We start from the raw sequence: 22,215 nt of genomic DNA, 5'->3' as shown, positions 1-22,215 counted from the left end.
TTTAAAAGTTCGTGTGCAACTTCGGTGGCTCGTTTTGAAGTAAGTGGTCGAAGATATAAATATTTGGTTGCGTGATCCTGATAGTTCATGACCCATTTAAAATTTCCATCGGGTGTTGATTGGAAATCAATAAGGTCAATTTGCCCTCTTGAATTAAAATCTGCCGATAATATTGGTTTTATAACGACGCCTTTACAAGGTTTTGATTTTTTTTTGTTACAAGTTGTACACAAATTAATAAATATTTGGATTGCTATTCGAGGAATGTTGTATTTATTTTTTAAATTCTGCTCAACTTTATCCCTTCCACCATGACCAGTCGCTTTATGGCTTTCTTCGATTTTTTCAAAATAGTTTTCATATGGTACAACATAAATAATATTTTCGGTTTTAGTTTTTGGTTTTAAAATAATATGTTTAACATTTCCTACTTCAATCAGATCATATTTACGACATAAATAATATTGGTTTTGAGTTTTAGTTTTACCTGGATTCAATTTCGCATCATTGATTTCGTTTAGAGCTTTGTCGTAGTCTTCCTGACTCCATGGCTTTTTTTTATCTTGGTTGTCGTAAATTGATTTTAATTTTTCATAAAACAATACACTGTGTGACATATTATATTTTAAAATACAAATAAAAACAATCAAAATTTTAAATATACAAAAAATGTCAATTGGTATACCTATGTTACAATATTACATGCAATCACGATCACACTACATACGATTTACGTAAACGTAATAGACGTACTAAACTAAATTATTGTACAATTCAATCGCATGTTCTGTATCTTTTTTGGTAACGTCATATTTTTGTCGTTATAATCGATAAGATTATAATTTGTCCCACGGTACTCAATATAGATAAGGTTCTCATACAACCTAGTACCCACGTTAATTTTCCAAGGTAAAAACCAATGGAACTTTTATTTTTATTTAATAAGAATATATAGTACTCACTACTCGTACTATAGACTATATTGACTATATATGCTATACAAAATACTCGTACTATCATTTATGTCTATCACATCTAATTAGTTATTACCTGAATATATTTATGATTTCATTTTTAAAACAATACTAAATAATAATTAACACAAAATTAAACATATTATTTCATATACGAGTATCTACGTGTTTTTCATATTAATAAATAATACACAGCTAATGTTTTTTTATTATTTGCCTGGCATGAAATAGGCATTTAGTCAAATGCCTAGTCATTTAATTAAATGACTAGGCATTTAACTAAATGTCTAGGCGGATAGTGAAATTGCATAAACATTAAATTTTTTGACTATATGCCTAGGCATTTGATAAAATGCCTGATTTGACTATATGCCTACGACATATGCATATTTTTGCAATATTGCATGTTAATGACTGCGTGTTCATAATCTAAAAACTGTTTTCTTTATCCAAACTTTTTATGGGTCAATATAAATATAGGTACCATACTTAGACTTTCTGTAATGGACAGAACATTCATTCTTATTTATCATAACGTCATAATCAGATATCTAAATAAGTATAATTCCATAGGAAAAATATTTATTAAACTTTCTATAAAGTGCTAAAATATATTGTTAAATAAAAATAAGAATAATAATAATAATAATAATAACAATGAATGCATAAAAAAACATATGTTTAGCGTCAAAGTATAAAATATTTAAAGAAATATCTAGGCACTTTATACACAAACTAAATTAAGGCTGGTTAAGAAAGGCCTTGTTTCAATAAATAATATTTCATCTAAAAAACATCAATTTTGTTAATGATTGCCATGTGCTAATTATAAATTAAAATAAAATAATATGCTATATACGAGATAAACTTGGAATATATGTTTGTAGCCGCTTATATTACTCAAAAACTACTTGACTGAGTTTGTGAAAATTTCAAATTGTTCTAAGAGATAATAGAAAAGTTTAGAAGGCAGTCCTGAAAAAATATTAAATATATTTATGTAAAATTGGGCTATTTTGAGTCCGAATTACAACAAAATGACTAAAATCGTTAATCTTTGTGTTAATATGTAATTTCATCTAAATTTAAACTTAATTAATAACTATACAAAAGCCATGTTTATGTTTATTTTTAGAATTTTTGGTCACAGAATTTACTACTTACGTAGAACCTTGTTTAGGTATACGTTTTCAATCCTTAACTACAAAATTTGAAAACATTTAATACATTTTTAACTGCAAAATCATTTTTCATTCTTCATATTAAGGAATTTCGTCAAGATTTGAACTTTAAATTAATTTAAGACAAAAACGTGCCTAGATATTTTTAATATTTTAACTGATATTTTGAACAATATATTGGGAGCCTTGTATTAAATTTTCAAGCTTTTTTACAAAACAAATACAATTTTATTGACGTTTATAAATACAAAAATTTAAGAAATGAAAATTGAAAATGTCCGTAAAAAGCTCAAAACGAGTCAAAATATTTATAAAATGTTGTCAAGTATATGAATTGATAAGATAAACATCTAGTGTACATTTCAAGTATCTACAGTTATTCGTTTTCAAATTACAACGAAATAAGAAAATCGCTAAATGACAAATGTCAAATATAGTAAACATTCAATGTTGTAAAAATTTCATTTGACTTTCGGAGAATTTTGTTTTATAAAGGTAGACAAACTTATAAGAAATCTTGCACTACATTTTCAACGTAAGATATGAAAAGCAACATTTTTAAGAACTTCTAACTTAAAATAATTTGCAAATTTTCATGATTTTTACGTATTTTATCAAAATTTGAAATTCAGAATCTCATAAAAAATTATAGCGGATTTACGCTTATTTTTTTTTTTTAATTTTCACTAACAACAATTTACGAAGAACCTTGTATTACATTTTCAAGTTTTTTGACAAAGCTTCACATTTTTTGTACACATTGATAGAAAAAAAACTAATAATAATCGAAAAATTCAAATGCCTTTAAATAGTTGATCATGAGTCAAAATATTTTGAAAATTGTAGTGTATAGAAAATGTTAACACAAACACTCAATGAAAATTTCGTCTATGTATAGTCATTTTTTTAGAGTTACACTCATAACCAAAACCGATTTTTACAAAAACTGGTTTTCCGTGAAAATTTCCATTTTTCCTTAATATTGTTTGTTTGTTTTTCTTGTCACTTTTGAAAGCTATTAGGAATTTTTAATATTAACCTCCCGAATGCATCAACTAGTTACTAGATTCACTTTACTACCAGAAAAGTTGCTGTTGAAGAAAATAGAAGTACTTTAATTGCCCCAAACCGTGATGAAACACAAAAGTAAAAACCAAAATAAATAAACACACATCATTGTAAAATCAATACATTCATTGCTCCCCTCAGAATCTAAAATATTTGGCACAGACTATGCCAGGCGAGACAGATAGTATTATATAAAAAATATTGTAAGTATTTTTATATTGTTTATATTTCTATGTATTTATATTATAGATTTCTATTTTTTCATAAATGCAAGATATTTCATATATTTCTTATATTTATTTGTTCCTGAATGAACTTAATAATTTTTATATTAAAATAAAAATTATATACATATACTTTAAACATTTTAATCAGGGATTGTAGAGTTCAAGGGTGGCCAGCGATCAGAGTTATGAGCATAAGAAAGATATATGAGAAACGGTTCATTTTGTTTAAGTAAAAATATTAAGATGCGAGCCGCAATTAGATCACCAACAAAAAACAACAAGTTATTCAAAACAATTTTTAGATAAATTAGTACTTAATTTAATTTTAATGTACTTAACTAAAGCAGAAAGTTAAATATAAAAATTAATAGTAAAATATAAAATAATGGATTTCAACGGTATCACATAATATACAGATAAAATTAGTAAAGGATACGTGGCTAGGGATAATACTGAATTGGCAAGGTATCAGCCTACCAATTTTTATGATTTTAACCTGCAATAAAAAAGTTAACAGCTCATTTTTTATAAGACATAATATTTATTATTTATTACTTTTTATATTTTACTGTTTAGAAATCAGGGTATTTAAATATTTCCGGTCATATATTCCTAAGCTGGCCCACATTTTACCGTCCCACTGAGTTTAACTCGATAACTCGTCAGACATATCCAGGCCTGGCTAGTGAAATACAATTTGAAAAAAAATGAGAAATAAATATCAGTTTTCAATAGTTTTTTAAGGACTATTTAATGTTTTCTTAACATAAATGCAAAAATGTACTTGAGATTTTGAAGTTATATTCAATATAATATTAATACATGTTTATATTAGATAATCATCCATTATGTAACAATAAAAATAATTAATTATAAACTATATTGCAAGTGTTCAATTTACTTATGCAGTCAGTGATCTGTTTAGAATTGAATATAAAAAAGAGATATTCTCATAAAGGTTCTCATATTACCATAATATTATAGCATAGTGGGCAAATGCTATAACATGTATCGTAGTATTACCAACGATAATATTAATTTTTTACACAAAAGTGGATACTATTTTTCAATAAATTTAACTTCCCTTGACTGTTTATCAAATTAATATTTTGCTGAATTCAAACATATTCATTACATATTTTATAATAATATCAAAAAATAATAAATTACCATTTATACATATAATTATGTTTTCAGATATAAATGTCTTTGATTTATATAAATAATACATGGTATCAGATCTTTATATTATAAAAACCTTATTGTATTTTATTAACCTAATCTTATTTAATATATTATTATTTATGAACAATGAATATTTTTCTTAACTTTATACTGTGAACACTAAAAAAGTAGAATCAAATAATCAATAAAATAAAAATTGATTGAAATTAAATTTAAGTATTCATCACTAAACTTAACTTCTGTAATTAATAGTATTATACATGCTTTATAATGTATTTTAATAGAAATTGGTTGGATTGAAAATGAGAAAATTACAGAGGTCAATTTATTATAAATAATCATTGAATGAGATGGATTTAAAGTTATATGTACATACAAAATACAATATATTTTATTATAACATAGTGGTATATATGTAATAATTAATAAGTCAAACTGGAGTCTGGAATACTCCATTTTAAAAATTTAAATAAAAGAGTAACATCACTCATCATTAAAATTTTGAAATAATCACTTAACATAAAAATAATTACTACCATTTAATACAAATACACACTTTGATCAACAACACTATAAAAATTCATTGTATATAATAAGCACTTCAATTTGAAGTATAAACTATAAATAAACAACTTTAAAATAAATAATATTCATGGATATAGATACCTATAAGTATATTATATACTCAGTTTAATCCGCTCTATCTTACATAATAATAAAATCTTCAATTTTTTTTACCATTACAAAAAAAACTATATACAATTACAATGTGTACAGAAACTAAGTTAGTAAACTAACTTACCTTTAATTCTTCTTGTTTTTTAAAAGCTTCAGCCATTAACAATTTGCGGTCTTGTTCACTTAACGGTGGTTCACGAGCTGGTGGTCCGGAACCAGTCTTAGTAAGCTTCAATACAACTTTTGTCTTTTCATTGCGTCCTAAATAGTCCTTCATTTTTTTATTTGGTTCTCGTACTAACTCACGACCAGAAAACCAAAGTTGAGCTACATTTGGTGCGATCACCTAAGTAGGAAATTCAATAAAATTATTACTTATTGAAATAATATTTGAGCTAATTGAAATCAATCAATATAATACTCACTAAAATTCAAAAACTAATATTACAGTAATGTAATTAAGAGTAAAAATGTATTCTAACCTCTAATGAAGCATGAGTTCCAGTAAGATCTTCATTGTTTTCAATCTCAAGTCTTATGGTATCGTGTGGTGGTAAATTCATAGGATAAACAATCATAATAGCACCTCTAAGTATATCAAGAGCTTCTTGAACTTTTTTTTGAGTTAATGAAATTTGAGACTGAACCAATTTCTATATAAAATGTATAATTTAGAAAAATAGGTAAGTATTTAAAAAATTGTATGATGATAAAATTTACTTTTGACACACAAGCTTTCGCCTCTTCAATTGTTTTAGTCAACACATTTTGCATTTTTTCATTAGGTTGTTTTCCATTTCGGCGTCCAACTGGGTCTTTGTTGAATGAGTAACCACCACTCGGTATACATGTTTCGCCCCATTTATCAATCAATTTAAGTTCAACAACTTGTTCATCAGTCAATCCCATTATCTCAGGTGGCAACAATGTACCATGTTTTTTAAGTTCTTCCATTTCTAAAGAAAAAACAACAAACAAACAAGTTATTAACAATAGTAATGATAATGAAATTAAATAAGCAACAACAATTTTCTCCATTATAAGTTGATAATTACCACTACAGATTCTGGAAATTTTCAAACGGCCATTATAGATTGAAGTAATATTCAATGTGCATTCATCAACAGGAGTTTCCAACGAAGCTTCATACAAAAATTGACTATCGTCACCATACTTAACATGAATCAATACCATTTTTATAATAAACAATAATACTACCTAAAAAATAACCAAAAATAAATAGTAAAAATTACTCAATAATTGTAAAAAAAAATTAATTTTGATTTTAAATATGTCAAAACAGGTATCTATAATCCTACAAAAAAAAAAAATAAAGGTATTTTTACCTTGTTTATGAATAAACAATTATTAAAAGTAATTCAGAGGTTTTAGAAAATGATTGAAGTTTAAATGTAATAATTATAACAACTTAATGAAGGAATTAGATTAATTGTATTGATATGAACCTACCTAAGTAGTAAAATATTTTATTAGGTAAATGCAACATCACTCACACTAAATTAAGAAAAAATATATAATTAAGAATCATTAATAGGTGATAACTAGGTGCAAAAGGAAAACAATATAAATGCATCTTCACATAATATATTTTAAATATTTCATTAACAGATTGTGAGTTGTTCTATTTGCATGTTTTCATTAATATACAATTAATTTATTCAATAAAATGTGGAATTGTACATATTTATTCAAATTAAATTATATTCAATTGAAATGTTTTACATCAGTGGACCTTAAAATTTAGAAGTACAATGCATTATTAATTTATCATATTTAATTTGTCAGCAAAAATCATCTCAATTTCTTCAATTTCATAGTCCATCTAACAGTATGATTCTCCAATCTGTCCATTCCATTCACAACATAACTAACATTATAACCACTTATTGCTTAAATATAAAATATACAAAACACTGTAGGACATCTTATAATATAAGTATGTATAAAGTTAGTCAGCAAGCAATGAATAAATAAATATACCAGATACAAAGAATCGGTGGCGCCAAAGTTTTTAAAATATGGTGGGGCAATTTCAAAACTTCATGGCCTCAATATATTAATTATTTAATATAGAAGTGCCTGCAATAATATATATTTACTCATAATCATGGTGACATGGATTTAATATACTCATGCTCATAATAAATTTATGATGTAAATCAAGTGTAGCCGATTGGCCACATTTTTAAAAAAAAGAGGTTGAGCCATTGCCCAACGTTAGTATGGACTTTAACGCCACTGCAAAGAATATATTTTGAGTTCACTTTTGGGAATCCATGTTTAAAAGAAATTTATTTACATTTGTTTCTTTTTTAATAATATACTACCCAATCGATTTTTTATGATTATCCTACATTGTTAACTAATACATGTTTTGGCTGTTCTGTAAGTACTTATTTATTAAAGGTAAATAACGGTGCATGTGTTTCACAAAAGTACTTTCTGGAGTTGGTATAAATAACCATTTTAATGAGCTTACCGATGCTGTAAAGTGTAAAGTTAATGTTCTCAGAAGAAACTACGATAACAAATTTAAAACTGTCTCGACCTTGGCGTGGAATGATTAACGGCGGATCTGCGTGACGGCAAAACGACGTAGAGACGCCAAACAAAGGTATTGTACAATTAAAAAACAAACAAAAACTGATTTCCTTTGTTCGTAACAATTTGCCCGGACCTTATTAAAATGTACACAAGTACACCGTACACAACACAATGTAAACGCGTTATCAAAATACAACTCAAACCTGGTGCCATGGCAACACTCTGGTACGATACCATAATATTATGATAATATACGAACCGACGACTATGACGTAATAGGTACAAAATCGACGCCGCGCCGTCTTAATACACTGATTGTATCGTTTTGTTATTTGTTTTTACACCCTCCACTTCTCTCTCTCTCAAACAAATACTTTCCCCGTGTATAGTGTTCAGCAACACCAACTAGCCAAACTCCGTCAAACCCAGGCGGTATTTTACAATATTTTCGTAGATCACAACAAATATCAATCAATATAATATTATATTTAATTGCCACCGTCATATGAGTACACTCGATTCCTCAAATAAACTCGATATCCGATCTTTAATTGATAGGTTTTTCGTACTAACACGAAACTTTTTGAACAATCTTTACGGTTTACAGTCTCACTCAGAAAAATTGTTCACACATGAATACAAGCGACATGCATTTCATGCGAGCCTGACAATATTTAATAGTATTTTTTCAAGCAATCGAAGACCAAGTATTAAAATTTAAAATAATATGTCAAAATGACTATTGGAGTACCTACCCATAGGATTCAATAAGGACAAGTTTTTCTCTAATGGACATACATCAAAAAATCCGAAATCGTTATAATTATTAAAATAAATACTATTAAATTCCTCGATTTATTTCGAAACTATACTTTACGTGGGTTGATAGTTAAAGACGTTAAAGTAACCGGACTCTTTTAAAATTAAAAAAAAATTATTTAAATATAAACATTGTTAAGTACATACCATAAAGTAATATTACTCTATGGTACATATCTCTACAGTTCACAGAACACCAAATAGTTATTTAATTTTTTTGGACTACGTTTATAGGATTATGAATTTCTATTTTCAAATTTCAAATTTGAGATTAGTGATAAAATGATAACACCTTTATTCGTTATCATTATGATAACAATTATTATCGTGTCTAATACTCAATACCATAAAAAAAATACATAATACTCAATATTCATATTGTACAATATTTACACGTTCATTCAAAAAGCTAAAACTGTTATTATAAAATATAAATACTTTTCTCATATGCAGTTAATTAATCAGTTGATATAATTTTTCTAATTATTATTATTTGATATAGGTATTTCAATTATATTTAAACCGAGTAATTAACAAAATGCATCAATGATGGACACGATGGTAAGTTAATACAATACCTATATCATTGGGTTTTTAATTAAGAATTAAGAATATCAGATAAAATAGTATGTTATAAAATTGCTTAAAGTATTACAAAGTATATTTTTACTTGACCATATTCCGATATATAATAATTAGAATATTATATTCTTTCATGAATGATGATGTTTATGTTTACTGTACTAATTTTGAAGATTGGTATACTTCTTTTTGGGATATTTTAGATCTGTTATATCATTTGTTATGCCTGAAATTTTGTTTTTAATTCGAAAAAGTTATTTATAAATTGTATTTAAGATTATTTATATTCTATAATAATTATTTATTAATTGTTTTTTTTATTATTTAGATGATGGAAGACCTCCAATTAGGAGTCCAAACAATTGATGAAAACTCTAAAACACTGCGACAGCAAATAATTGATCATATTGTTTTAAAAGCTTTAAACAGTGACTTTAAAAGCCAAAAGAAGGACCAATCAGAATTTTCAATTGAAGAAAGACAAAAAATAGCTGAGGATATTTTAAATGATAGTCACTCAAAGTTTTTATACATCTTTGGTGAATATTTAATAGAAGATCACTTAGAATACTTTAAGTCTGGAAATTATGAAATACATTTTCATCTACACAGATTAAGCCGATTAATAAATTCTAAAAAAGTATAATATGGCATACCATACTTTATAGACAATTTTAACTATTATTATTGATTTAATTAACTTACAATTATATATTTACTTACGTTATATTTTAGGTTATTAGTAAAAATCGACGTTATCAAGCTATGCTTGAACTCCTTAAAGGCGATTACTTTAGTGATAATGAAATGCGGAACAGGGAACCTTTACTTTGGGAGCAATTGGTTGGTCAATATCTATCTGAAGAAGAAAAATTTAACTACGATAATCAATATTTAGCTCAAAATTCGTAATTATAACAAAAACACTTTACATTTATTTATATATGTACAGTATTTATATAATATATTTTTTGAAGGTTGACTGAAGTCTTATTAGAACAAATTGATCGTGATAATAGAGATTATTTAAAACGGAAACAACAGATAGAAGAAATTCATGAAGTAGATGATGAAAAAGACAATAATAATGATAGTGATGATAGTGATAATGATGATCATTGTCATAATGATAAGTCAAATAAACCATCAACGGCTATGGAAGTTCATAAACCTTCAGCTTTTTGGGGCGAGTATAGTAAACCAAAAATTGAAACAGTAAAAATTGGCAAACGTCGATGGAGAGAAGATCATTTCCCCAATCTAGAACAGTGTAATAATAAAGAACTAAATGAAAAAGAAAAACTTCTTTTATTAAATGAATTTAAATCTCATATGATTCACAAATTCCTTAGTGGCGAAGAAGATTATGATTACAAGTATGTATTTAAAGAAGTATCTATATTGTATAAATGTTTGATTTATAATTTTTTTTTTTTTTGTACAGCAATGTGGATAATAATCCAGAATATGATAACTTGCACATAAAGTCCATCGATGAAGAAGACAAATACTTTGATTCAGAAAGTCCTATTGAAGAAATACCTGTTCTAAAAGATGACAGTGATGTAGAGGACCCTATAGAAAGTGATGATGAAGAAGATGAATTAGATACTTACATGAATATGCTAAAAAAAAATGAAATAACTGATAGTGTTGCAAATAAATTCAAAAATTTATAAAATATTAAAACTCCTATTATATATTTGAACTTTTCATTAAGGCGCAGAATTTAAATTTTGTTAATATTTTTTAATATTATAAAATGGTATTTTAATAAAAATCCTTATTTTTTAATTCAATCATTTTCGTTTTAAACTAAATCTTATACTTTCTATAAATAAGAAGTTTTCACTTGAAAACATAGGTGAATGAATTTACACTACTACTTTTATAAATAAGTAAACATGGATTAAAAGTTGCTTATAGTAACACTGATTATAATTTTGGGTATTGGCATGCTACTAACAGACTGCTGACTTATTTGTGTATCAGTGGTGTATCTTGTATCTATGTGTTATTATTGAAATAGTGAATCAATTTTTATTATTAACATTTCCTCCCCTTCCCCATGAAAAAGTTAAAACATAAATATTATAAATGGGGAACTTGAAGTTGTAGCAGTTCAAAAAGTAGAAAAATTGATTGCAGTATTGCACTAAAAAAATCTATTACATTAAACTATAAAGTAGGGCACGACCGATACAATTTTAAAAATAATTAATAATTATGTATATATAATAATATCAATACACAATAAATTATTTAAACAATATACTTCAGACTAAAAGCTATTTGATAACTTTATAGATGTTATGAAACTGTTTAAAAAGTATTATAAAAGTGAAACTACGTGAAAAAATTGAAAAATTAGCTAAAATTTCTTTAAGAACGAGAAGTCATCAAAATGAAAGAATTTCATTTAAAAATTTTAGATTTTCATTTGTACTTACATGCAACACATTTAAAATTTACTTAACAATAAGTAGGGGCAATAGAAAGAAAGTTGTAAATTCAACAACATTTGCACCCTAATTATGAACTGTTAAAAACCAAATTTATTACTATTTATTATATTATTATTAAAATTAAAGTTAAAAATACTATTTATTATTAATTAATATTATTTATGAATCTAAATTAAACTACTAAGCTAATTTGTTTCAAAAACTTTAATATGTTTTTTCTGAAATATTTGCTTCAAAGTCATCGAATAGAGATTTAAGTTTATTATTTACGATAAGTATTGTCTTGCCCAGTGTCTTAAAAAAAAGGATTCTGATTGAATAAATGCTATAGTTGCAATAACATTGCTCTTCTGAAGACCTTTTAATACCCAAATATTTGGTTCCTCAAATTATTCAAGTGATTCAACTTTTAATACCATCTATAAATGTACATCAAATTAATAAAATTAAATATTAGTTATAACTTATTGTACCGATAGTTATTTATCACTTTTCACTGACATTATTAATTGTTCTTCCAATCCCTTGGGAAAGGTGGAATTCGTACACTACACAATCTTTAAAATAATTTGAATAGTATGACTTATATTCTCAATTCACGTAGGTAATTATAATCTATAATTATAATTCAATAGGTACATTTCCTACATTTAAAGACAAATTCCATGTTTAACAATTTAACGTCTGGAATTGTATCAAATAATTCAGTTAGTATTTTTAGGATACTTTTAGGTTATTAAATTCTGAGCAGAGCAATGCCCCAAAGAGCTTCGATTTTCTTCAACAGCAACTTATCTTGTAATAAAGTGAATATAGTAACTAGATTCTAGTTGATACATTCGGGAGGTTAAAATTAAAAATTCCCAATGGTTTTCAAAAGCGACAGGAAAAACAAACAAATAATTAAGGAACAATTTTAATTTTCACGCAAAACTAGTTTTTGTAAAAATCGGTTTTGTTTTTTATTGTAACTCTAATGACCATAAATACATGACATTTTCATTGAATGTTTGAGTTAGCATTTTCTATAAGCCATAAAATGTTAAAAATATTTTGACACATGTTAAACTATTTTATAGGCAATGCAATTTTTGATAATTATTTGTTTTTTGAACTAATATCAATAAAAAAATTTTCGCTCTTTCAAAAAACTTGAAAATGTAATGCAAGATTCAAAGCTGTTGTCAGTGGAAATTAAAATTAAATCTGAAAGTAAATCCTAATAATTTTTTATGAAAGTTAGAAATTCATAAAAAAATTTTTTATTATCTTAGATTCCAAAATTTAAAACAAGATTTCTTACTAGTTTGTCTACCCTCATCAAAAAAAAATTCTTTCAAAAAGTAAAATGAAATTTTTATGAACGCTTGAAATTGAAATTTTTACAACATTAAATATTCACTCTATTTCTCATATATACCGATTTTCTTATTTTGTTGTAATTCAAAAACAAATGACTGTAGATATTTGTAATTTACTCAAAATCTTTTTTTTTTAAATATTCAAAATATTTTGACTCATTTTGAGCCGTTTACGGACATTTTAAATTTTCAACTATTTTCGTTTTTTTTCTATAAATATCAATAAAATGTTATTTTTTCCGTCAAAAAGCTTGAAAATTGAACACAAGGTTCCTGATATATATTTACAATATTAGTTGAAAAATATTAAAAATACATATTATTATGTTCGATTTTTTTTTATAAGCATTTAAAGTTTAAATTCATATTATTCAAAATGTACAATAATTTTATTGTAGAAAATTTATTTAATCTAAAAATATACAAACACAGTTTTTTTTATGTTCAAATGTGGACCAAATTACATATTATTAAAAAACCCAAGAATAATGATTTATGTTATTTTGTTGTAAATTATAAAAATATTATTCATGGTATTTGAAACTTGTAAAGTATTTTAGATATTATATATTATATACACAACAACTTTTCACGTGTATTTTTTTCGGTAATAATGAATTTAATCAACTGAGTAGTACTAATGCTTACTAGGAAGATAAATTACTTTAAGTGTTTCCAAATCAACTTCAAATCTGTTCTATATAGTTCACAGCATCATTAAGCTATATTTTGGCAGAAAAAATCACTGTTAAATAAATTTTAACTTGTTTAACGATAGAAAAGTGTTTTCGAATGTGTTTGAGTTTAAAGCAGAAAGATTGAATTTTGACAATCCACACCGTGTTTATATTTTCATGTGAACGACGAACTGTTCGTTGACACAAAAAAAAACCGAATTTGTTCACTTTTTTCATATATTGACACTTGTAGAGTGATATTTGGTGTTAAATATTACTTTTTATTGAATTTTGCGGTTTAATCACAATAATATAATCAAAAATACTAAATTACTAGGTGATATTATTATAGACTGACCACTGACAGACCGTCTTCGCTCAGCCATTTTTTGCTTACAATGATTTTATAACATTGAATTCAAATTTAAAATCATCCATGACTGTGACCGACTTGTAAACCTACTGTACAGTAGTGCGACATCTCCTTACTCACTTTTTAAAAAAAATTTTTAGTTATAATAGACTTATAATTTAAAATGATATTCTTACTTACCTTGCTTAGCTGTGTTTATAGTACAATTTAAGTAAGACACATATATTTTTCTGTGTTTCATTAAAACAATTTAGTTATTGATTTTGCAATGTTTTTTTATAGATATAATACAATAAAGTAGATTGAAAAATGTTCACAGGAAAATTAAGAATAGGAACAATGTAGGTATCCTTTATTGCACGTTTTTTGTTTTTGATATTCAAAAATTATTAATAATATTAATCATAGGAACTTGCTAAATTATTACAGTAGTACACTGAAATTATCATTTTCTTTACACTGTTAGTCAACTTCCCGTAGGATAACGTTTAGCAGTATTTTTAAATATACAATAATTATCTCCAGAAATTACTTAGCCTGACGGACCTTCCCCTCTCAGATCGTTTTCCGAAAATATTTTATCCATCTTGTAACTATATAACCATTGGGTATCTATGCGTGACATGCTCAAATCTCAATGACTTGATACATTTGACACATAATATACGTGACTTCAGCGTTTTTTTTTTTTTGTTTTTTAATTTGTAATACTTACATATTTTCATTTAATTTAATTCAATTATATTGTATTTACAGGTAGATGGTTATGAGTTATGACCATCATTCATTAATAAGGCAATATTTAAAATCTGTGAAATGTTATGATCCTGGTCTTGACACCGATTACAGATATATGTCACACTGCAGGGACATACTAAAGGAATGGGGGGCTTGTGCGTTTTACTTAGATTGTGACCTACTATTCAAAAAAATATAGGGAAATTGATTTTGAAAATTAAATTATGTCATAATATATCGTTTAAAAAAAATTGCATATTTCAAAATATACAAATAATAAAGAATTTGCATAGAATCAATGTATAGCAATGTACTTTATAAGTAGGTAATTGAGTAATAAGTTAATATAGCTGTCGAAGTCAAGCATAATATTGGTTGGACGTAGATATAGGTGGTAAGCAAATATAGGAAAAAAAGAGTACAGTTATACTTTCAAAAAATTCTAGACTAATCTAGAGCTTCTATTATTTTGTTAACTGCTCACGGCTATAATTAATAATTCACTTTTTGGAGATGATGAGTAACCTATCTTTAGTTCAAATTCCATAATGGCTGCTACGACTTTTTTGGTGTACCTAAAAAATTTTTCTTCTTTTGTCGTAACCGTAAGATAGAAATTAATTTATAGAAATAAAAATTTTTATTTTTAGTTAAATTAACAGTTTGCAGAGTAGGGGAATTAGTTTTTTATTAGTCTTTTATTATAATTAATTTCCAATTTAGCTTATACTAATTAGCAGCTCTATATTATTCTAATTTATTATAGTTATGGCATAGTTAGTTAATATTTGTAGTTTTTATCCATTTTAAATTATCGTTTATTTGCTGATAGGTGTAAATTACGAGTATTATGTTGGTATCTCTTGGGAGAATTAATCAAATAATAGCATCAATTGGCGTACAAGGTTTAATATTTTTGCTTTTTGATGATAATTTTTGCTTAAAGAACAATTATAGTATTATGCACTTATTATTTTTTCAAATGTCAATCAATTTTTTTGTTCTATAATTGACATTAAAATCATGCATTATTAATGAATTAATTACAATGTTCAAGTGCAGTAGAGCATATAGCTAATCTATAGGTAAATAACAATAATAATAGGCATTACAATCATCTGTACATAAACAAAAATATAACGAAGGTATTTAAATATTTTTTAATTCGAATGTAAAAATTTCAGAAATTATACTGGTGAATTATGGAAGGTATATAAGATTTATTAAAATAATAGTAGGTAGTATAAGCATCCACTGCTGACGTTTGTGAATGGGAGTTGATACTTGATAAGGTTGAATTTAAATCCCAGTAGAATCGTATAGAATTATATCGCACAGTAAAATTTTAAACGAACTTTTATCTAATGAACAATGACTAATTTATATAATATGTCAAGTGTCAATCATTTATTCCTATAAAAGGCTTATTCTGTATTCATATTATATAATATATTGAAAGTTTAGAAATATTGTATTATTATTTCTACAAAATTTGTCAGGTATCTGTACAATAGTGTCTATTCGGTAGGTAGGTACCTGCTTCATGATATTCAACTTAATAAATATTACCTAATTTTATGTTGTAGTGTTGTAACTTGTAAAAGTAGGTAGGTACCTACCTACATCTGTCTTCGTATAAAATAAACAATACATTGAAATTGGAAATTGACGTGTTTTAAACTAATTAAAATATAGGTATTCTATTCTGTTAGAGTTGTAACTTTTACAAATACATTACATACTCTATACAATAACCATAAAATATAATAATAGGACACCTGTCCAATTGCTTCAATTATTTCTAGAGTCATTCAATACCGTGCCTAAATTAATAAAATACACATATCTAATTAAATGCATATTATATATATCAATATAGTGTGCACGACTTGTCGTTTAATTTCCATTCGAATTGTTTAATATAAATTGATAGCATCAAATTTAAAGTAGGTAAGTCCGTAATACCTCAAGTCTAATAAAATTGTTACAAAACAATGAGATCGTAATTTTTTTTTTATGTTATGTTTAAAGAGTTACTTTATAAATATCAATAATTTATGATATTTATACTTGATCGAGGCACTCGTGCATGTCGTTTTTTACAGATTATAATGGCTAAGTCACTATTTATAATCTTAGTGAGTTTCATATTTTCAACGAACATTTCATTTGGTGAAGATGCGTGCAGTAACTATGAAGATAAGGATTGCGTTCATCCAAATATATTAAAAAATGGTCATTTCATTAACCAATGGTCGGTTTATTTGCCTGGAATGTCCAAGAACGATGCCAGACAACTGTTGGAAGACGAGGGCTTTGACTATTTAGGAAAGGTTAGAATTTTTCAAGTCAATTAAACATGAAGATAAATCCAATATATTTTGTTGTTTAGATAATGGACGCGGCCGACGTGCATCTTGTGACAAAAAAAGGAACACACGAAAAACACGCCTTACCCAATGAACGAATAATGGAATTACTTAAGAAACACGAAAAAGTTGAGTAAAAACATTTTTTTTTTTATAATTTTATTAGGAAATATACAATCTATACCCAAAGGCATAATAAGAATATGTGCTACATTATATTAAAAAAAAAATTGAATAGGGTGAGGGAAGAAACCATCCAGTGATCGAGTAAAAACATTTACACAAATTTATAAAACAAATATCACATTATTTTCTTTAAAATTATTATTTAAAATTTTTACATATATAACTTTTAAAAAATATGTAAACTACCATTTAAATAATTTAAATATTTCGATAGTTTAATCTTTAATTTGAATTTCACAAAAGCTGTAAGTACAGAAAATGATTTTGTCAAAAGATAACATTTTGGGTAAAAGATAAAAATGAGAAAATTAATTATGTCCTTTTCCTGCAGGCTTTATTGTTAGCTTTTCCTTGTTTCAATACCTACATGATTGTGATTTGCAATCTCTGAGCCTCGCATTAAATGATTTTAAGCTACCTATTGATTTTTAATTTACCTTTGAGTCTTGCATGTTAATAACAGTAATTAATTCCGTATTAAAGACAGTAATTATAGTATGCTTTTTTTTTATTGCAGTCTCTTTGTGTGGCAATGTGGCATCGTTTATTAATATCACTTTTAGACTTTAATGGATGACATAATTAATTTTAATCAAAATAAAATCAATTATTATTCAATTTAATTTTTACACAAAGTTATAATTATATTTAAGAAAAAAGAACATTCTTTAATGTTAATACCTATATATTATACCTACCATTAGAAAGGATTTATTAAAGATTGCAGATTATTTGGCATACATGATAAAAAAAATCTATTTAAATTTGTATTGTTTCTCATTTTCAACTCAGTTGGGTATCAAACTTTATGTACATCTTTGTCTTATAAGTGATTTTGCGTAAGTACTTATATTAATTAATCCAATTAAACCAATTTAAAATAAATTACGATATTCTAGTTACAAATTCAAGTGAAGTAATTCGAAATAATTATTGTTACAATTTAATTTCATAAAAATACCCATATTATATTACACAAAATTATAAAAACTAAAGTTTTATTTATTGTTTAAAAAAATTAATGGATATCTTTATTGTGGTGATCGCCTGTAGTTTTTCCTCCGTATTTTGGATCTCAACTAATCGAACAATGTATAAGTATTACAATGATGTACATACTATTATTTTTGTAACCCACTTTAGAGCAATGGATTTATTCCACTCTTCATTTTCGTACATAGTTTCTGGTACAATGTTTTACCTAGTTCGAACTTTAAGGTAAAAAAAGTAACTTCCAAATAATTTTTTAATAAGCAAACGAAAAAAAGCTGAAAATGAGAGTATAAAAAACAGTTTAATATTGTTAATTGTTGTAATTTAGAAAGGAATAATCGTATGAGAGACCAATAGACTAGAATGGATACATAGTGACCTGACAATTTAGATAAATACTTACAAAGACAAGTATTTTCTGAACATCAGAATTAATTTAAAAATATTTTTTGAGCCACACAAAGAAATTTTAAATTTTAATTTATTTCTCTTCATATACCGTAACTGCATGGCTATACAAAAGAATTATTCACATCGTATAATGTTTTATTTTTATTTTACCATCTCATAGATTAATATATTTTTAGGATAACCCGATCACCTAAAAATAGTACAAGTACAATACTTATCTTTGGATTACAGGTATTATCAAAACATTAGTTTAGATTTATTTAGAATGATGTTTGCATTTTTGTATTTTTGTATTTTATTTGTTTACTGTGTTTAATAAGCTTAAATAGTTACCAATCATATATTTTTTCCTATTTTTGAAATACCTACATTAATAGAGTAATTTAATACAAACTGTCGCTAATCGCGAATAATAACAAATTTGCTCTGTGAGTAAGTACTATATAGGTAATACCTCTATAGTAAATACGTCATATGATACATTTATTTTGCATAAAATTGTATTGCCGATCAGTGAAAAGGGTAGGTAATAACGATAACTAGTATTGATCATCAAAAATGTCCAATTAGTAATCATTTTTTTACATGAGCGATCTGCCACCACAAAAACGTTTCTGAAGTGATGCAAGAGCAATACTCAATACTCATATTCAGCTAATACAGACGAATAAACATTTTTGATTTTTCTCTTTAGGTACATTCAGTCACACAAAAGCACATGGTTGGAAACTCACCGGACGAGGTGGCAAACATAATTGACGAGCATGATGTACATTTTGAGTCTTTGGACCCCAACACGATAGTCCTGCATGACGGAAGGGACAACTTGGAAAGAATAGCTGCCTTCGAAGCTGCCGAAGCTGCCGAAGCTGCCAAAGCTGCCGAAGCTGCCAAAGCTGCCGAAGCCGCAAAAGCTGCTGAAGCCGAAAAAGCCGCTAAAGCTGCAACAGCTGATAAAACCAAACCTGCAGAAACTAACGAAACGATTGAAACTGATAGCGGAGACCAAGGCAATCGCAAAAAGAAACAACGCCAGAAAAAACACGACGTCGTGTCTAGTTCAGATAATGAAAATCCGTCTGAATCATCGGATTATGAAGATTCACTGGAATTAGATTTGTCAAACGAAGAATCAGCAGACAAGGAGGTGTCTGATGAAGAGTTGTCGAGCGAAGAGACCGTGGACGAGGTGTCATCGAGTGAAGAATTGTCGAGCGAGGAGACCACGGACGAGGTGTCATCGGGTAAAAAGAAAACAGAACTCGATGAATAAGAATCTTCAAGACCATTGAGTACAGCTATAATAATTTATTAAAAAGTTCAAACTTTTGGCTACTGCCCAAATCTAATGAAAAAAATATGTCATTTATAATCTTTTATCCTGAAAGTTCTAATTATACTTATGATTTTTAATAAATATAAATTTAAAATTATTTAAATATATTTAGTAGACCAAAAATAAAATATTGCATATAATATTAAGACTGGGCCAGTTGGACAGGCTACTGCCAGGTAGAAGCAATTTTACTGAAGTCGCCCTCAATAATTCTTAAAGCTTTCAAAAAAATATCTTAGATTTTTCTAGATAATCATTTTTTTTTTGTAATTGAAGTGTTTCTGATATATGAATAATATAAATAATACGAATGTATTATTTATTTCTCTCATGCTCTCATAACGGTTAATAGAATAGGTGTCATGGATTTTCCGAGGGGGTGATGGGGGGGTTCGGGTACTGGGCCAATTTGCCACTGAGCACTAAAAAAAAATGTCTAGTATGAATTATGAATTCTAATGCAGATAAATGCGGTTATTTTTTTAAGCATATTCAACACCATTTCTCCTTTAATAATACACTTATTTAAATTCTGACTTAGAATTTTTAAGTATCCTTATAGAGTATATATTTTGTATTACATAAAGAGTGTCCTGTGGCAATACAAACTTCTGTATTGCTAAGGAGTTCCCACCCCCCTTTTTTATAGAAAATTATTTAACGAATATCAATTAATCAAAATTCTAACGAGTATTTCTGTCTTCTGAATTATTAAAATGTTTATACAAATTAACTTAATTAATTAATTAATATAAACTGTATGTAATATTACTCCCTCTATGTCATATATACATGTACGTCTCATATACTGGGCAGCAGTTTCCGCCGTTGCCTGCGCCTTCATTTATCGTAATAACATACTAAATGGTAAATACTAAAGGTCCTCACACACTGCAACGGTAGCGGTAAAATGAGTCCAGACACAATTTTATTTACTGCTACCGCTCCAGTGTGTATGGACTTTTGTCTTTTACATCGTATTCGTTCTGGCGACATTCAGTGATGACATGTATTTGGAGTAATATTTAAATAACCACGTGATATTTGTTGTAATTATAACTACAAATATTAAATGGATATTTTATAATTCCATTTAATTTTTCCATTTAATTCCATTTTCCATTTTTTTTTAAATGGATTCTTAAATGTATCAACAGAAATATTAGTGTGGTAAATCTACGAATGAAGCACATTATACTTGTATAATTTTACATGAAAATAGATGGCTACGATGTGATGTCACTTTAATACATTTTGAACGATGTCCTAGAGGGCGTAAAGATGTGTATATTATAATAATGCAAATAAAAAATTGAAAATGATTATAAAAAAAAAATCGAATATATTGAATGAATAAACATAATAATATAATAAATAAATAAAAACATGAATAACCTGCAAATCGTATTACATGCTGGTACATAAAAATATGTTCTAAAAAAACTACTGAAATCACGACAAAAATACTTCGTCCAACTCCGTGTAAAAAAATTGCTAGATAAAAAAATTCGTTTATAAGACTTCAGCATTATAAAGATGCGATATCATGAAAAAATTCTAAGTAAATTAAATTAAAAATACATTTACTTTATCTCAATAATTTATTTACTTTGCGAGAATTTATTTTATTTATAAATAAATAATTAAGACCTTTTACAAAACAAATTTAGTTACATTTGTAGAAGAGGTATTTTGTAAATAGTCCAGTTATGAATGGATTTGTCAGAATAATAAATATGTCATAATATCATATTATACTTCGTAGTTATAACAACCACTAAGGTAGGTACTCTATTATAATAATGTAGTTATTCAAAATCTTTTTTTTTTAAATTTTAATTACACTTGAAGACCAAATTTTTAAATTCTTGAGATTTTTGTACTTCTTAAGGAGTGTCCTGTGGGGCTACAAGCTTCTATATTTCAAATGGGAACACCTCTATTCAACTATAAATTATACAGTAAATATTTTTTCTGAAATGTTTGAAGTATCAAAATCAAAATTCGTAAAAGTGGTTTTTAAGTTA

At 26.4% G+C, this 22,215-nt stretch overlaps 3 protein-coding genes across 4 annotated transcripts in view; 2 read left to right on the top strand and 1 right to left on the bottom strand.

Moving 5' to 3' along the window:
• Positions 1-8,096, bottom strand: part of LOC111030956 (UPF0769 protein C21orf59-like) — a 62,131-nt gene extending 54,035 nt beyond the window's left edge. The window contains exons 1-5 of the mRNA XM_022310704.1: positions 7,814-8,096; positions 6,369-6,531; positions 6,034-6,269; positions 5,796-5,966; positions 5,438-5,659 (exon numbers count right to left, since the gene is read on the bottom strand). Coding sequence (XP_022166396.1) covers positions 5,438-5,659; positions 5,796-5,966; positions 6,034-6,269; positions 6,369-6,507 — 768 coding nt within the window. The 5' untranslated portion in view covers positions 6,508-6,531; positions 7,814-8,096. The remainder of the gene's footprint in view (positions 1-5,437; positions 5,660-5,795; positions 5,967-6,033; positions 6,270-6,368; positions 6,532-7,813) is intronic.
• A 953-nt stretch (positions 8,097-9,049) lies between these two features.
• LOC111030963 (coiled-coil domain-containing protein 97) lies at positions 9,050-11,000 on the top strand. The gene is made up of 5 exons (XM_022310715.1): positions 9,050-9,258; positions 9,608-9,919; positions 10,015-10,187; positions 10,257-10,655; positions 10,724-11,000. The coding sequence occupies exons 1-5, from the start codon at positions 9,244-9,246 to the stop codon at positions 10,956-10,958; spliced, it is 1,134 nt and encodes a 377-aa protein (XP_022166407.1). The 5' UTR covers positions 9,050-9,243; the 3' UTR covers positions 10,959-11,000.
• Positions 11,001-16,740: 5,740 nt separating this feature from the next.
• LOC111030964 (cyclin-dependent kinase 13-like) lies at positions 16,741-20,295 on the top strand. 2 transcript variants are annotated; one of them, XM_022310717.1, is made up of 4 exons: positions 16,741-16,843; positions 16,999-17,226; positions 17,286-17,390; positions 19,547-20,295. In XM_022310717.1, exons 2-4 carry the CDS (start codon positions 17,005-17,007, stop codon positions 20,123-20,125), a joined length of 906 nt encoding a protein of 301 aa, XP_022166409.1. In that variant the 5' UTR covers positions 16,741-16,843; positions 16,999-17,004; the 3' UTR covers positions 20,126-20,295. The 2 variants fall into 2 exon arrangements, with proteins under 2 accessions (XP_022166409.1, XP_022166408.1); XM_022310716.1 differs by having other exon boundaries at positions 16,803-17,226.
• The last annotated feature ends 1,920 nt before the right edge of the window (positions 20,296-22,215 follow it).

This window comes from Myzus persicae, unplaced genomic scaffold (genome assembly GCF_001856785.1).
Source record: "Myzus persicae strain clone G006 unplaced genomic scaffold, MPER_G0061.0, whole genome shotgun sequence".
NCBI lineage: Eukaryota > Metazoa > Arthropoda > Insecta > Hemiptera > Aphididae > Myzus > Myzus persicae.
Note: the sequence above shows the minus strand (reverse complement) of the source record. Positions and strands in the feature narration are given on the sequence as shown.

Bases quoted from the DNA above. Each gene is read 5' to 3' on its own strand.
- LOC111030963 (XM_022310715.1), top strand. The intron at 9,920-10,014 runs GTATAATATGGC...GTTATATTTTAG, and splicing joins GATTAATAAATTCTAAAAAA to GTTATTAGTAAAAATCGACG. The intron at 10,656-10,723 runs GTATGTATTTAA...TTTTTTGTACAG, and splicing joins GAAGAAGATTATGATTACAA to CAATGTGGATAATAATCCAG.
- LOC111030964 (XM_022310716.1), top strand. From the start codon at position 16,951: ATGATATTTATACTTGATCGAGGCACTCGTGCATGTCGTTTTTTACAG. The intron at 17,227-17,285 runs GTTAGAATTTTT...TTTGTTGTTTAG, and splicing joins GCTTTGACTATTTAGGAAAG to ATAATGGACGCGGCCGACGT. The intron at 17,391-19,546 runs GTTGAGTAAAAA...TTTTCTCTTTAG, and splicing joins TACTTAAGAAACACGAAAAA to GTACATTCAGTCACACAAAA.